General features: G+C 42.0%; 1 protein-coding gene across 2 annotated transcripts in view; it reads left to right on the forward strand.

Annotated features, from left to right (window-relative positions):
* Positions 1-17,097, forward strand: part of KBTBD12 (kelch repeat and BTB domain containing 12) — a 29,787-nt gene extending 12,690 nt beyond the window's left edge. Inside the window, exons 3-4 of one of the 2 annotated variants that reach the window (XR_010441854.1) lie at positions 3,376-3,639; positions 10,479-12,137. Coding sequence is in view for 1 of the 2 variants with exons in the window: in XM_064724408.1 (XP_064580478.1) it covers positions 3,376-3,573; positions 15,873-16,042 (368 nt within the window). In the remaining variant the exon portion in view is untranslated. Of the gene's footprint in view, positions 1-3,375; positions 3,640-10,478; positions 12,138-15,872 lie in introns of those variants that run through there. The other variant, XM_064724408.1, reaches the window with a different exon arrangement.
* The last annotated feature ends 202 nt before the right edge of the window (positions 17,098-17,299 follow it).

Here is a 17,299-nt window from a genome sequence, read left to right on the forward strand (position 1 = left end):
CCATAAAAATGAATGAAGAAGCCAGTGGCTTCTGGGTGATGTGAATTGTTGAATGATGGAGCACAAAGTGGTCAGAGCTGTCTGACATAGCAAGGGGGCTTTTTCTGCCAATTTGAAATCTCACATTGTTTATATATAAATACCTTGTAGATTATGAATAGCCTGGTTAATGTGAGATTCTTCCGCTCAATTGTAGATGTGAATTGTTTTAAATTTGAGACTCTTTTTTTGTTGGTTTTTGTATTCAGTTCTTTGGAAAGAGTCCTGAGACATCCATTTCCATAGAGGAAAAATATACTTATTCACAGGAGTAATTCTCAGCTACTGCATCTGGTAACACAGAAAAACAGGGCTTAGAGAGTCTGATATCCTCAGTTCCTTTGTTAGCAACCTGGCAGTGTTAACATTGCTTTAAGAGAGAAGGTTGAAGTTCATGATGTCTTGTTTTCCATAATGCTCTTCTTCTAAGCATGAAAATTAAATTTTACTCCCCTCTGGTTTTTCCTTCTTCCTTTCTATTTGCTGAGAACTTAGTTTTGCCATTATAAATTGAATATGAAATTGGATTTAGCTGAAATAGCTGTGCAGGGTTTAAATAAAATGGAAATGTTTTGTACCTTCAGGACTGTCCCTGATAAAGACAGGATTAAAAGAGGTTAAATATACGTTGCTTAAACCACCCCATGAAGGTTTCATAAATGCTTGAAAATGTAGTAGCTCTGAAATTTTTGAAAAGATGCATCAATAGGTCCTGGAAAACTGCTTTCTAATAACTCTACAGGAAAAATATTTGGTGGGAGATCCCCTGGACTGGCTGCTGAATGCCTTCATTAAAATGTAATGGTTGTGAGGTTTTTTTTACAAAAAGTCACTGACTGCTTTGTCAGTTTTGTACCTGATTATTTGTGTTCTTTCTGAAGTTACCTTGCCCCACAGTTACTCTATTTAGAAAATGGCAATAAAAACACAGTAAGAAATAAACAGCTATTATGCTTCTAAAGAAGTTCAGGGCCATTTTGTTCACCTCCCCCTCCCTGCCTGAAATAATAAGGCAATCAGCTGAGTTATTGGTTTCTGATATGCTGCATGCATTCCCTAACTGGTGCCATTTATTCCTCTGATTGAACAAGAACCTCTTTCATTTTTCACATGAAGACTTTTCTTTTGGGTGAGTGCATATTCTTCAGTGGGGTACAGTAACAACTGGGCTAATTTAAAAATATCTAGCTTGACAACCAGCAGCCATCTGTCTTTGGCACCACAAAGATGTATTTTGAAAGGGTCAATTTAGTCTGTGGGGAGTTCTAATATTGGTTCCCAGTTAAAACTGCCTTGAGAATCTCTCTGCATTACACTGCCGTCTGTGGACTGTACATAAACTGGTGGCAAATTGTTTTCATGCTGTATTCTATGAATCTGCCAATGGATCTGTACAATCCAAAAATCCAGAAACAATATGAGATAAGCAGTCAATTAAATAGCCTTATCAGTTAAAAAATTTGATTAGCTCTTAAATTTTTTCTTGATAAATTTAGGAGAATATTGTCCTGTTGTAAGAGTGTCACCTCTCTAATGAGGCATTAATGAGTAGAGGAAAAGGCTGCACAGGAGAGAATAATGCTTCTGGTGTAAAGAGCAATACAGTAAATGTCTGAATTCTGAAATACCCCAAGGAATAGCTCAGTGAGCCTCCATCATGAGAAAGGCTCAGCAGGGTGATGCTTCCCTTTTTGACAAGGAAATGATTAGCAAAATCCCATGACCACAGTTAATCTCCACCTCAGCTCTCAGGTGAATCAAGCCTCAGAGGAGGAGCCCATCAGAGCAAATGCTGCTTTAATTGAGGGTGTTAACACTCAGCATATTTCAGTGCCAGCCCTGTGTTGGCACACACTAAGGGGTATCTAGTACCAACTGCAAGGACCTTGCTGGTGGGTATTGGGACAAGTAAAGGTTCCCTGGGCTGGAAAAGGAGATGAAAACCAAACTTGATGAAGGTTTTCAATTTCAAATATTGAACAAAATAAAATACTGTTAATTTTAGCCAGAGGAAAACTTCCTGCTGCTAATGGACAGTGAATTTTATTCTAATTTTTCTGCTCTGATACAGGTTTAACTGATTTTTATATTTGCCTGACTCTAAAATGCAAATCAGGAACACAGTGCTAGCAAATTTGGAGCATTGCAGTCCCCATTTATAGGGAGCTTCCTCTTCCAAACACTTTTGGAGAATGCACAAGATATTTAAAAAATAACACAGTCCATTTTAAGAGGTAGATGGAAAATCATATACAAGTAAAACTTGGAGCAATAGGGGCTCATTTCTCTGACAGACCAGCTAAGCAGCACTAGGGACAATGTATTTTAAAAGCAGCTGAACCAGCACAGGTTGCACTTGCAGTCCTTTCCTTTTGCATATGCATAATTACATGCTTACAATGCATTTTGGATTTGCACAATTGAGCAGCCCCACACGTGTATCTGGAATGCCAGCCTCCATGTGGAAATGGCTTGCCTATTGCAGCCATTTCATGTTTAAAAGTAGCCACAAACACACACATGCACAAAAGAACTCCATCAGTGCTCATTACAGGCTATTGTGTCCATTGGCACAGATGGAAAACCTGCATGGGGAGGATGTCAGCATATTAATTCCTGAGAACCAAAGGCTGCAAATTCAAAATGTGGATTTGGTCGCTGGAAGGGATTTGGAAAGGCGGAGTTTGCAAAGTACTGCCAGTGTTTCCAGTGTGCATAGGGATCTCAGGTACACCTGCAGGCTGTCCCAGCAAAAGGAAACTGGGATCTGTTTCAATCCTGCATACTGACTTCAAGCACCCTAATTAGCCACTCAACAGTAGGGCTTGTTGCTAACAACTCAGCTGGCTCTCCTGTGTGTTGAATGGGTTTGTTACTGGAATTGTATGTGCTTTAAGAAATAAGTGTAATTTAGCATAAGAGATAGGTATAACATTGAAGAGAACTAACCAAAAATGCAAATAATTGCTAGTAATGTGTGAGGGTCAAATCCAACAACAGTATTTGAAAAATAGGTTTTCATCCATTGCAATTTGTCCAGCAAATAGAACAAATAATTATGACAATTTCTACCGTATGGGAAGAAAATAGAACAAAATACCTTTGTGCTTCGAAGGCATTCTGCTTGTCCTTCCTTTGATATGAGACTTCAGAAGGGATCTTGCTTTGGTGTCTGTGGATAACGTGCTGTAGCTTCTGATTTGTGTTCTCTCACAAACTTCTGAAGCTGCAAAGAGGAAAGAGTGGGAAATGAGAGGATGCAAACAGAATGCAGCCAGCAATGTATTTCACAGCAGAACGTGGGACTGTTACATTTCACCTTTGTGTCTGTTGCAGGAGGAATTGGGTGCCTTGGTTATGACAGAGGACAGACACGGAAATGCCTTGATGCAGTGGAGATTTACAACCCTGATGGAGACTTTTGGAGGGATGGAGCCCCTCTGCCTTCTCCCCTCCTCTCCTTACGAACCAACTCCACCAGTGCAGGCTGTGTGGAGGGGAAGCTGTACCTCTGTGGAGGATTTCATGGAGCAGGTACTAAAATGAGTCCAGCGTGCTCTGTGTAGTTACAATCTGTTCCACTGGGCACAGACTGACCTGGTGAGTGATCAGCCCTATCAGGTGGCACTGGCATGCCCTGGAGTCACAGACCTGGTTCTGCCCTTTGGACTGCCAGCTCCTAATGTCAATATGAATTGGGTTCTGTTTGACTTTTGCTTTTTTTCCTTAACAAAGCACAAAAATTTAAGGATGTTTCTGATCAGTTTCTAAACCTGCCCAAATCTAAAACCTCATCAGAATTATTCTGGATTTACATTTAAAGTTACAGAAATTAGGAGCTTAGTGTTTTATGGACGTTAGAGAACTTGGGCATATTTGTTGAAGATTAAGGCCCTGTCCATCAGTCCTTACCATGTTATCTCACTCTGCCTGCGTACTTACATGCTTTCTGTAATCAATTTTGAAAAAGCTTGTGTACTTAATGAGAGCCCTGGGTAGGGAACCGAGATACAAAAAGACTGAAGTTCCAGATCTGGTGATTTTAAATAATCTTAGCCCCAGGGACACCTTTCTTCTTTTAAGTCTTCTTCCTTCCAACTTTGCTTAGCTTTATCTAGATTTCCAGTGCATATAACCTATTTTTATTCATTATAAATGCAAAGGACTGCAAAACAAGCACACTGAAACGATTCTGCTACATACAGCTGCCACCCCAAATGCCTTTCTAGGAGAAAGCAATAGCACAGATAGCAATAGCAGTTATCCAGTGCTAATAAATATCATGTCAGCCTCACTGTTGATCAGGAATGGTGGTATCACTGGGAAGACCTGTCCTTCTCATTACAGTTTTATTTGTATAACAATGTCTAAATTTAAAGATGCTGTTATTTTAGAATGATGATTTTCATCAGCTAGTTCACAACTTGCCTTCTGCTTTCATTTGCTGCTGTTTGAGGAAGCTGCTTCCTGAAAAGAATTGTTTGGCGTGTTCCATGTCATCTCTGATGGAAGTTCTGTGACGTCAGAGAAATTTTGCTTATCACAAATCACTGTGTTTCCATAGCAAACCTCGTGCCATTCTAGTTGTGTTTTTTTTTTCTCAGCAACATTATGAAAGAGCCTAAAGTTAGTGGGTAAAAATTTCAAAAGGCTAATCATGGGAAGTGGTTGAGTCACCATCCCTGGAGGGAGATAAAAGATGTGTAGATGAGGAGCTTGGGTACGTGGTTTAGTGGTGGGCTTGGCAGTGCTGGGTTAATGGTTGGACTGGATGATCTTAAAGGTCTTTTTCACCCAAAACAATTTGATGACTCTGACTCTATTAACAGTGAAAAATGAAGCAATTTTTTTCCAGATGACTAACAGATAAATATGAGATTTTCTGACTAGTGTAACTTCAGAGCCATAAAAAACACTTTCTGTACAATGCCACCACGTTCTGTCACTGAGTCATGTATAAAGAGTGGTTGTTCTAGGAGAGGCTGAAAGTCCTCCTGTGGATTTCAAGAAGGCTGTCTTTTGTATATTTGTACAATGCCAGCTCAATGGGGTCCTGATTCCTCCTCTACAATTGCAATCTGTATCATTATGTATAGAACTCCTTTGTACTAATAGTGTTATTTAGATTAGAAAACAAGAAGTCAAAGTTACAAAATGCCAGTTTTGCAGTTACCTGTGCAACCTGAATTCTGACCCCCTACGTGTGCATTCTGTGCACCAGTAAAGAAGTGGTGTGTAGTTGTGCTGTTAGGCAGTCATTAACAAGGCAGCCAAAATAAGAGTCTCACTGTCAAATCAAGAGTAACCACATAGTTTAGGAGCCGAGAGGAACCTGTGCCTTAAATACAGGCTGGTTAATGTGACTTGCAAGTTAGTACTGGAAAAGGGCTTTTTAAGTGGTCACAACAATGACAGCTTCTGGCTCCATTATCAAGACAAGGATGGGCAGAGGCCGTGAGCTGAGGGTGGAGATGTCACCTGGCTGGCCTCTCTCCCTGGCCACATGCTCTCTGCATGCTGGAAAGGGTTCTTGCCTGATGAAGAGAGGGTTATTACTCTTTGGAGTGAGGGAGGGTTATTACTGCCACATGGGAGCTTGGAGAGGGTGCCTTGACCCTGCACTTTCACAATTACAGCTGCTCAGCAGCCTCAAGGTACAGAACAGCATGTGCTTCTGCTGCTTTAGTAGAAGATAGTATTATTTTAGGATGTGTTTGTTTGGTTTTGGTCTTTGGGCTTCTTGGCATGTCACTTTGGTTTTTGTGAGGGATGTGACTGAAAGAGGATATTGCAATTTTACAAAACATTGTAATTTATTTTCATCCAATTGGAGTTCTTGGAACAAGCTGGAAGCACAGCTGTAGTCTTTGGGTTTTCTGCCTGCTGAATGCCAAAAGACTGCTGTGATCATTCAAGAATAAGCACAGCAAAGGGAAAAAAAAAAGGAAAATAAGCCAAAATCACTGCTGCAATTGAAGTCTTAGCCTATAGGGCTGAAACTAACCCCCTGTATAGTATAGATCTGTCCTAATCTCTTCAGCCTTCACTTGCCTTTGCATTTGCTTAAACCCACTCTTGATCCAGCAGGAAGTTGACCTGGTAAAGACATTGTTTCATGTTAATTTTTGACTGGTATGTGTCATGCTCTCTATGCCTTCCTGCATGTGTAGAGACCTAAGTGGATCATTAGAGCCCAGAGATGCTGTAGCCAAAGCTGAAAAGCAGTTGTTAACTGCTTAAAGGGCCCTAAATTTGGAAGAAAGGATAAGTACTTCTCACCTACCATCTTCTCTGAGTCCCATGTGACAACTGAAGTTTTGTGATGGCAGGATTCCCATTTCATATGTATTGCCTGTCACAAGTCCTTGTCTGCCTGAAGGGAAGAAAAATGGTGCAGCCCTAACATCATCCCCAGGAGAAAAGGAAGGAAAACTGCAGCTACTCAAGAGGGAAGTCAGCTTGGCCAGATGACAGGAGCAATGGGAGTCCTTCTAGGAGATGAGTGAACTCCAAAGTGGGTTCAAGCTCCCTCTGAACTGCAAGGAATATTTTTCAATGTTGAGATATGTTGGTAATGCTTGTAAGGCTTCTCCTGCTGAGGCTTGCTCAGGTTAGAAGCTTGTTCAAAGCTGGCCATGGAAGAGGAGAGGGGGTTAATGCAGCTGAAGCTCAGACACTTCTCTGCAGTGCCTACACTAAGACCTTGGTAACCCTGGGCTCCCTGCAGCAGATGGAGAACCACAGACACTTCAGAGGGAGATTGAGATCCTTGGTGCTTTATATCTGCTCTGAAGGAGCAGAAAATCCAGAATTCAGAGGAGCTCTCCTTCTTTTAAAGCTTCATGTTTAAATCAGGATGTGAGGGATCCTAATTTGGGTTACCTAGGGCAAAGGCATCAAGAACTTGGTGTCTGGTTTGATGGTGCAAACATCTGAGACCTCTGTATTGTTATCACTAGCTGATTAATTTGTACGTTCTTACAGTCATAAGTACCCAAAAAACACACTTCTTGTTTTGAATCTGTCTCCTCCTTAGTGAGACTGTTAAAACTTCATCTGTTGCCCAGTTGTTTATACAAATTAGCTCATTTTCTACTAAAACTTCCATGGTAAACAGGAGCCATTAACCTGCTTGTCTCAGCTCCAGCTCATGAAGCCTTGTGTCACAAATGTCATTTTCTAGCACTGTTGTAGCATTCATCAAGATAATCACACATGCTTAATTTTTTTTCCATTAGCTTATAGTTCAGCACAGAGTGAAAGCACTACCCCAAGTATGAATACTCAGCAGGGCTCAGTGTGCAACAGTGAGCCAGATTTCTGCTAAAATACTGCCACATTTCCTGCTGTAACTGTGGATTTTAAACCAGCCTTTGCAGCCTGACTGTACAGTGCTCTTGTTGATGTGTTTTATTTTCTTTTCATTGAACAAAAACCTGTCAAGCTGCACAGGTTGACAGCTACTGACATCAGCCTGTGCCCAGCAGAAGCAGCCTCATTAGTGTGGCTCCCTGATGGAGGGGGAGCAGCTCTTCAGGTATGCAGGATTACACCCTTATAAAATGCCTGCCAGATCAGGTTCCCTTTCTTTTTGAGTGCTTCTGAGCATTATAAATGTTTTTCTGGTTAAAGAAATGAAACAAAAGGTGTGTGCCTGCTTACTGGGACCATGTCATCTGCTGTCATTGTCACTTGTAGGCTGTATCTGGTGGCTGGGGATTGCAGGTTTAGTTTCAGGCTATAGGTGTTGGTCCAGCTGTCTGGAAACTGAAATCCAGAGCTGAGTTATTGGTTTGTTTTTTGGGTTTTTTTTAACTCAAAGCATCCTGGCAGTATCAGTGACAGTGTGGCCAGCAGGACCAGGGCAGTGATTGTCCCCCTGTACTGGGCACTGCTGAGGCCACAGCTCAAATCCTGGGTTCAGTTTTGGGCCTCTCACTACACAAAGACATCGAGGGGCTGGAGTGTGTCCAGAGAAGGGCAAGGGAGCTGGGGAAGGGGCTGGAGCACAAACCTCCTTGGGACTGGCTGGGGTGTTTGGCCTGGAGAAAAGGAGACTCAGGGGGAGCTTATGGCTCTACAGCACCTGAAAGAAGATTGTAGCCAGGTGGGGTCAGTCTCTTCTCCCAGGTGTAACAAGTGACAGGACAAGAGAGGAAGCAGCCTCAAGTTACACCTGGGCAGGTTTAGATTGGATGTTAAGGAAAATTTCTTCATCTAAAGCACTGTCAAGCACCGGAATGGGCTGCCTAGGTCAGTGGTGGAATCACCATCCCTGGGAGTGTTTAAAAGCCATGTAGTTGTGGCACTGAGGGATGTGAGTTAGGGGTAGCCTGGCAGTGCTGAGTTAATGGTTGGACTTGGTATCTTAGAGGGATTTTTCAACCTAAATGATTCTATGATGTTAATTAAAATGCCACCTGTACTGTGATACTGTCATCCATGTGACATCAGCTGATGTGCAAAGTACAGGTACAAGCACCCCAATGCAAATTATGAAATGTTAAATAGATCTGCTCTTAGCAGCACATATCCCCTAAAAGGTCTCATAATTTCATCAGGTAATGGGGCTTTTTGTGGAGCTGTCTCTGAACTGGCAGTTTTGCCATCTCCCTCCTGTGTAGCTTGGAGCAGAGGAGGTGAATGTACTTCCCTAACATGTATGTTGAAATTTTCTGTAATGTGGGTAGTTTCATGTGGTACAGATCTGCTTAATCCAGTTTAATTTACTTACTCATATCAAGTAGAAGTGAATTTTTATCTTGAATAGTGTTCCAGCCAGAAAAAGGGAGAAGGGAAGAAATATCTATGAAATGGACATGCAAGAACCTAAATTATTTTGTGCTTGCAACTGTTACCCAGGATAGGTGACAGTGATACAGAGTCCTGCTGCTTGTGTTAATTTTGATTCTTATAAACAAAACAAAAATTTACAGTGGATTAATTTTCTAGTCTATTCTTCCTCATTTACATAATCTGCAATCCATGCATTGGAATAGAAGCAGCCCTGCTTGCAGCAGTGCAGAACTGTGTAGTAATTACTATATTCCAGCTGAGCTAATGAGTTTTTATCTCCACACTGCCCACTCCTAATAGCAGACTAACTTAATAGTTATTTATTTTGACTAATCTCCCATGGAAGCTGTTCCCCTTAGTCTCCTCCATTATGTGATTTAGATGGAGAATCATTCTAGTGCTTGTTTTTTATTATAGTGGTTATGGAACATTACTGGAATTAAATATAGACATATTAAGGAGTCTGGCACAGTAAATACTGCACTTGTGAAGCTTGGGGGTTGAGAGATTGGAACAAAACCTGGCTCTCCAGCACCTTCCCATGTTCCCAGCTAAATAAAGCAGAGGTTCAAACCCTGGGCTGCTTATCTGCAGCACTGTTTGTTTCCCTCTGTTAAAATTTAGTGTGCACAGATGAATAATTAAAGTTCTCCTGCCCACAGTTGTTGCCATTAGAATAAATATTCCCACCAATGGAAGGGATTCAGAGCCCTTGCATTTTGCTCTGCTCAGGGCTGCAGGCACTGCCACGGCTCTGCGGCTCACAAGCTTCATCCACCCCAAAAAGTGCAGCTTGACCTTTCACCAAATTCCCCCTTTCACCAAATTCTCCCCCAGCACGAGCTGCTGGCACTGGAAGAGACCCCTGCAAATGCTGCCTGCCCAGGGAGGGCTGCTCATCTACCCTGCTCATTAGCTGGAAATGTGCTGCCATAAATGAGGCCAAATCAGGTCAGGGGAATTGCTGGGCAGCAGCACCTGCTCATTTCACATCTAAATTTGACCTTCTCCCTCTCTGGAAGTGGTATTAGCTATTCAGTCCTGCTTCTTACTGAGACTCATTTATTGTTTATAAAGGGTTAATGAATGATTAATAGATATTTTAATGCATTTTAATTAATTGCTGAAAAGGTCAATAGGTTGTTTAGAAACATGGCTTGTAGCCATGTATGACATCAACTGTGTTCAAAACTGTTGTGCACAGTCTAAACATGTTTTATATCTTCTATAAATTATATATGAACCTATTGTAAGGCATTTAGAAACAGTATTTCAGGATGGACTGAGCCAAACAGCTCTTACTCTGATTTGCTGTTTTTACCCATATGAATTCTTATTGCATTGATTTGCTGCCTCTGTAGCCTGGGATCCTGCTATCACCTGCTTGTGAGACTGTGCCTGAAAGAGGCCTTGGCCATGAAGAGCAAGCAAAATCTGGAAAGATTTTAAAAGCTTAAGCAGCTGGGTCAGTCCCAAGGATAACAGTTAGAGCAACTGAATTGGAGCTCCCTTCTCTAGACCAGCCCATTCTTTATATATTTAATTTTTGTATCCACTGATTTGTGAGTGAATGGGTGGCTCATCAGATCAGGATGAGAGAGGACCTGTCTATGAGAATGAATAGCTTACCTTACTCCATGCAGGTGCTGGGGAAACTGCAAGGTGCCACAGTGGTGAATTGAAGCCCCCACCTTCCTGCCAGCTTTGGGTGTGTCTGATGGGACACACTGCCTGAGCACCTCACCTGGCCAGCCTCAAACAGCCCAACCAGGCTCCTCTCCTGTGGATTCTCTGCCTGCTCCTGCCCACAGGCACAGATGATGGATGGCCCTGACCTCCTGAGGGTGCTGCCTGTGTCTCACTGGTGGAGACAGGGAGCAGCTCACACACACAAATGGGATTGAAGGCCACAGACTCAATGAACTTATTATTTTTCCTACTGCAAATGAGGAGCCAGGACATCTGCTAGTAATGATCTAAATGCACTTCTATCCCATTGCAACGCAAATATGAATTCCCAGGTCACCTAACTCCTACCTCATGTAATTATGGAAGCAGCTATTAGTGGTGAGGAAGATAAGTAGCAGAGGCTAGTCCCATGTGTTTGAAATCATTCTCTGGTGCAGATAATGGCATGAAAAAACAGGTACAAACCAGCAGTGGAGGCTGAACTGCTCCAAGGCAGCTCTGGGTGGCTGTTTGGTGACAGGAACTGGGCAGACAAGTGAAAGAAACACCTGAGTAAATATTTCAAGGACTGTTGAATTGGCAAGCACCTTGTGATATTCAGGTGCTTTTTTTCCATGATGAGACCAGACAGCAGTCCAACTGCCACAGGTTGGATGTCTTTTTTTATAAAATTTATATAAATTGATCTATGGCAAAAGAATACAGCACATATTAGAAGCCTTCAAACTGGGAAGGACAAAAGGTTGTGTCAGCCTGAGAACCAGCATCAGGAGGAGCTCAGACAGGACAAGTGGCCTGTGAGGATGTCCTAGGGCACAGGGCTCAAGGACAGATGTGACACTGAGGCTTTTCCCAGCACACGAGGTGGCCCTGCTCTGGATAAATTGCTGAGGTGCTGCTGGCCACCTAACAGTGTGTCAGTGTGGCTCTGTCACTGCTAGAAGGCAGGTGAACTTGTCCCAGAATACTTTATTTTCTTTTTTTTTTTTATTTCTCTGCCCTGCACTGATGCAGAGGCACCATGACTTGTGGCTTTGCACCTGCTCTCGCTGTCCCCAGCCCTCTGCTTCCTCATTCCTGTGCTGGAGCAAACCTCCCAGCTGATGTCAATGGGCTTCTGCAAGAAACAATGAAATATCAACCACATTTCAGCAAACTTGCCATAGATTTCCCCCCAGTGAATGGAAATTCAGAATGATTTTTTTTTTAAAGTTCAATCCTCTGGACAATGAGCAGCCTACAGCAGAAAGGATTTATTTATCTTGGCTTACAAGTGTAATACCTGTGTGGTTAGTAGTCCTGGATGGAGTATGGATTTTCTACCTGCTAAGCATATTGCTTAATTTTTCTACATCTGCCTCCCTTTATCCCTCTTAACTCAAAACCTAACAATTGTACCTGAATTTTCAGTTACAAATGAGAAAGAAAGGTCCAAAAAGGTGGTAATAAATACTAATGTAATACGGGAAGTTTTTCTTTCATTCCCAGCCTCCAAATCAGAATTGGAATGTGGTAAAAAAAAAAAAAATCCATCAAAACACCCACAAAGACACAAAACCCAACAAAGCAAAAAAACCCAAAAAACAAAACAAAAAACCAACAACAACAAAACAGATGAAAAAGCAGATGAAATATTTATGTTGCCTGCAGCCATACTGTGTGTCTTTCCAAGAATTGTTCATCCTGATCTATGTTCAATCCTGATTCAAATGGCATGAGAAAACTTATGGCATAAAATGAAGTCTGGCCATATTTGGGGAGTGAGTCACAAACCTTTCCAAGAAAAAACACGATTGTGTATATGGAAGGCAGGCAATCACTTACTGAAAATTAATATTTTTGTTCTTTCTCTTTCTGCACATTCAAAGAAAAATATGATGTGAAAATGTGTTTTGTTTGCAGACCAGAATATAAAAGTTAATCTTAAAACTAATTTTGCTTTGACTACTGTGTTTGCATATATAAAATACAGTTTTAACTCTCATAAATAGAATGTTTTCAAGTGTAATTTAAGTCTTATCACTGGGAAGAGATGGATTTCTAGGGTCACTGTTAACCTTCAGTCTGCACTTGTACATCAAGAAGGCAAAACTGTACCAAAAGGGTTCTGACTCTTTTTAACACCCCACCATTTCTGGTGGGGATTAAGTTACACTGGGATTAATGATCCCTTTGCTGGTTTATCCTCTTTCTTTCCTGAGTATGAATAAATCATTGTTTTACTGCTAGAAAAGGATCTGCATCAGGGTTAGGTTTGTACAATTGGAATAATTCTAATCTAAAGTGGTTTAAATCCTGTGCAGAAAAACACAGTGTAAGAAAGTTTCTTAAAACTTCCCATGGTTAAACAAGAATATGCAGAAAAACAATGCCTCATTCTGTAGAAATAAAATGAGTGAAACCCTTTCATTAGGGGAGGTGATTGTCTGGCGAGGCAGAATAATGCTTTGAGGACAGAGAGTTGTGTGGGGTGGCTTTTTAAAAGGTAATGTCTGCAATACAGCCAATATCATTCTGTAGAGGTCATATGATTCTCCTGTGAGCAAAATAATCTGCTATGATATTGCCTTCTTAAAATTGCAATTAAATAAGGCAAATCAATGAAGAAGAATCAGGAATTATTTGTACCTTCAAGATGTTTATTGGAATTAAAGCCCAAATCCAGCATTATAGCCTGGAATCAAAGGTGCTATTCTCTTTGGAAAGCACCACTTTTTCTGTTGTTTTTACCAAGAAAAAATATGATTAAAAGAAGGCTTGAGAATTGAAGGTTTTCAACTCATTTCTCTTTTAAATAGAAAAGGTGTAATTTTTTTTTCTGAAGTATGACTATTTTGAGTTTTACCTCATATGAACTTTCTCATCTAAAGGGTGCTGCTTAATTTCCTTTAAACGAGATAAGACTAGAGAAGTTATCGCTTCCCTTGACTCTTTTTTATCTCCCAAAGGTTAACAGTTAACTAACGCTGCTTGTGCTGCGAAGCAGAATTTCTAATGTGGAACAAAACCAGTCAGAATATCCCACAGAAAAAGGGAAACCAGGGACATAAAGGTTGAGAGTCACCCAGGTCAGGAAAAACACAGCAAGGCTTGTAAGGAAGGGTCGCTGAACCTGCCTTTGATGTTTTAATTATGAATTCTTTTTCTGAAGTGTTGCAATCACTCACAGAATGTCTTGGTTCCAGCATTTGATTATTTTTCCTGTGTTTGTCTCATTTTTGCCATCATGCATGCCAAAGAAAATGCAGGCATAAAAATTTATTGCATAAAAGAGATGATCTAATAAAAAAACCACAGAGACAGGAGCCTCCTGTGCCACAGCTTTGGTCTGTTTGTGCTCCTGCATTTGCCTCAGGAAAAACCTCTTCACTCTTGCAGGGTCACACAGGAGTTCGCTGGTAGTGGCACATGTTATTTGTTTGATCTTTTTCAGTCGTGTCTTCTCTCTTCACGTGTAAATGGCTTTTTTAGCAGTTTGCTGTCTTCTGTCTTAAGTGGCTGCAGCCTTCCAATGTATTATTTTCCTCCTATAAAGCCCAGGTTCAATAAGCAGTCCATCATAACCTGTTTCACAAAAAGGAATGGAACAAAGACTGTTCAGATGAGACCGTGTCCTGCAATCTTGCTCAAAGCTCCTGGAGAGTAGGCTTGTGCTTGTGGAGATCTATGAGAGTCCCAGAGGTCTGGCTTTGGACCTACAAAAATTACACCACAATAAATTGTGACATAACGGGGGAAATGAGAACAGGTTGTGGAAGCTGGGGTAGAAAAGCTGTGCTGCCCTCCTGTTATCCAGATGAAAGAGGGTGATGGTGAATGGATTCCTTAGATAAGCATGACAAAAATGTGCAGAAATGTCCACAAAACTTGTGCAGCATCCACAGACCTTGTGCATGTTCAGGACCTGCTGAAAACAGAACTGTCCTGTACCCACTCAGGAAGGGAGCCTTTCCTGGGAGGAGAAGCCTTGTTTCCATCTGACCTCCCCACATCCCAAGGCTCCTCCCTGCAGGGGGGTATTTTAAATCCCACCACACTGCATCATTATAACATCAACACCAATTTTGTACTCAGGCCCCAGGGCTGCTGTCCTCTGGAGAAATATGTGGTCTGTTTCCAACATGAGGAACAATCTGTGTCTCTGGGTGTTCTTCTGCTTTCATTCTTTTGCCCTTCTTCAATCCTTTAGGGTCCGTTACACATAAGGGCAGTGCCCAAACCATGAGGTGCAATTGGTAGACGGGGGATAGAGCTGTTGCTGGGGGTTTGTATTTAAAAATTCCCATAAGGGATAGCTGAATGGGAATCTCATTTTGAAGCCTGTAAATTTTATCCTGTCACCAGTCTCTTAAGGCTCAATAAAACAGCATTGAGTATTCAATGTTTCTTGCTGTGGTGGTTCTTATCCTGGTACCTGTGAAGTGTCTGTCCTTGGAAGTCTGAGACCTGGCTTTTAAAACTCTTAACTCTGGCTTTAAATCTCTTCTGAGGCTCATCTGACAGCAAAGCACGTGCATGTCCTCAGCTTAAAGCAAGGAAAACTTAGGCTAAAGTTACTTGCTGTGAGAAAGCAACTTTAAGATGAAAAGAAAAAGTGAGCAGAAATGAAAGATGGTTTTATTTTTACATAAGATTGGCTTTGAGTAAAAATTGTTGCAGAGCTCAGGACTGTTGTTAGCAAAGGAAGGGTTTGTAGTCTTCTAAGAATTTTGATATAGCACTGCTGGTTCTCTGCCTCATGGTGATTGTTTTATGTTTTGTTTGTCTTTGTAAAAAGCTTCTTGTCTGGAGGTTGGCTGTGATTTAATGACATTCTTCTAACCTGCCTGTCCATGACAAATTCCTCAGCATTTCAGAACATCTAAAGTGCATCTAGAGCCTTGGGGGTTTTTTCTGTCTTTATTTCTCCCTAAATCACAGGATGCCCAGACTGTGCACCCAAAAAAAGCCATAGTATTGGTGTGCTTCCTGCAGCCTGAGAATTGCATCTTGGCTGGGGCAAAGAAAAGAACACACTGCATGCAGGCATGCTTGTGAACAAGAGGCAACTCTCAGTCTCTAAAAGATGAGCATCTGACAATTGACTGCAGGATAAAATGCCACCTGCATACTTGTACAAAGATGGAGCACTTGATGCTTTTGTCTCTGCACCTGGCACCCAGAGTGTGAGGACTGACTGCACTGTGGAGATTTCCATCTGCGCTGTTTAATTTGCTGTATGTTCACAGTATTGGTACCACAGAAATTACCTTTTTATTTCCCCTTTCAGAAGGGTCATAATAACAACTGCCCAAACCTCTTGGATCCTGTTTGACTTGCCTCCTGCTGCTGTTGCCTTTGTTTTTCAGCTCGTCATGAAGTGATCTCCAAGGAGATCCTGGAGCTGGACACGTGGGAGAACCAGTGGAACGTGGTGGCCACCAACGTCCTCATGCATGACAGCTACGACGTGTGCCTCGTGGCCCGGCTGAACCCACGGGACCTCATCCCTCCTCCTCCAGATTTAGTGGACCAATAGAAGTCCAGGGGCTCTCAGTGCTTCCAGATTCTGCAAAGATTGAAGAATTTGGGGAGAAAAACTCTGCATTGGCTCTGGATCACAGCTGGGTTCCACCCAGAGGGAAGGGCAATATGTGCTTAAGGACATAATTGCCTTTGAGCTGTGCTTCTCTGATGATGCTTAATTTGATAGTTCTGGTGCTCTGCACTTCTGTGCTTGAAAGGCAAGGCTGTCCAGCCCTTGTGTGTGGCTCTGCATCTTCAGTCTGGCTGTGCAAGCCCCAGTGCTGGGTGAACCTGGGCTGCTGGGGCTCTGCCTGACAGGCACAGGGGCAGCCAGGGCTCAGCTCACAGCAGGCACACAGAAAGCTCCAGCCAGGGAAATCCCTCCTTTGCTGTTCATCCCACTTGGATCTACTATCTCCCCAGGAAGCTAAGAAATAGAGTCAGTCAGCTGATGAGAAACAAGTGCCAGACTGTAATTGACTGATGCAAAGGTAAAACATAGAAAAGCCTTTGTTTGAAACAAAATCCCATTAGCCATGGTCCATTAGCCAAGAACACCAGCTCCTGCAAACACTATCTAAGGCACAGACACAACAGTCAAGACATCCTGTCTTTGCTAATAGACCTGAGCCTGTGCTGGTAGAAAATTAATCCTTTGGCAGCAAATCACAAATGAGTCTTTCAGTAGGGTTGGTAGGCAGTCTCTAGCAAAGACAAGAAGAATCTTAAATTTTCCCTTAAATCCTATTTATTACAAAGCCTGCTAGGACCAGGATCTTGGAGCTCAGTTAGGAAACTTCCCTTGAGAGATGGATAAAGGGATGCCAACTAAAAAGTAATAAATGAGACCAGCATTATCTGCACATCAGCATTGCAGCTACAGGGAAAGGAGAGATGTGCTAAACAATAAATGTTTCTGTAATAGCTTTAATGGAGGCTAATAAGGCTAATTCTCTACCAACAGAATTGGCTATAATCACAGGGAAGAGGAACAATTCAAACAGTGCTTCTGAAGGCAGTGCTAGCCTTTGTAGGGCTTGAAGACAGTAGGTTAGAGTGAAAATTGCTGTCCTATTTGAATTACCAGTAACTAGTCATCAGTTCTGTGGTGCCTGCCTTGCAGTGTATCTCTTGCAGACAAGAGAACTGGAAATCTCATGGTGCTCTTGGGCCACAGCTGTAAATGGAAGATGCTGCAATGCAGACTGCATGTCAGAGGCAAACATAAGACTAAACTATGATATTGTGTGAGAATAATCATTGCCAGCAA

Source organism: Zonotrichia leucophrys, chromosome 12 (assembly GCF_028769735.1).
Source record: "Zonotrichia leucophrys gambelii isolate GWCS_2022_RI chromosome 12, RI_Zleu_2.0, whole genome shotgun sequence".
NCBI lineage: Eukaryota > Metazoa > Chordata > Aves > Passeriformes > Passerellidae > Zonotrichia > Zonotrichia leucophrys.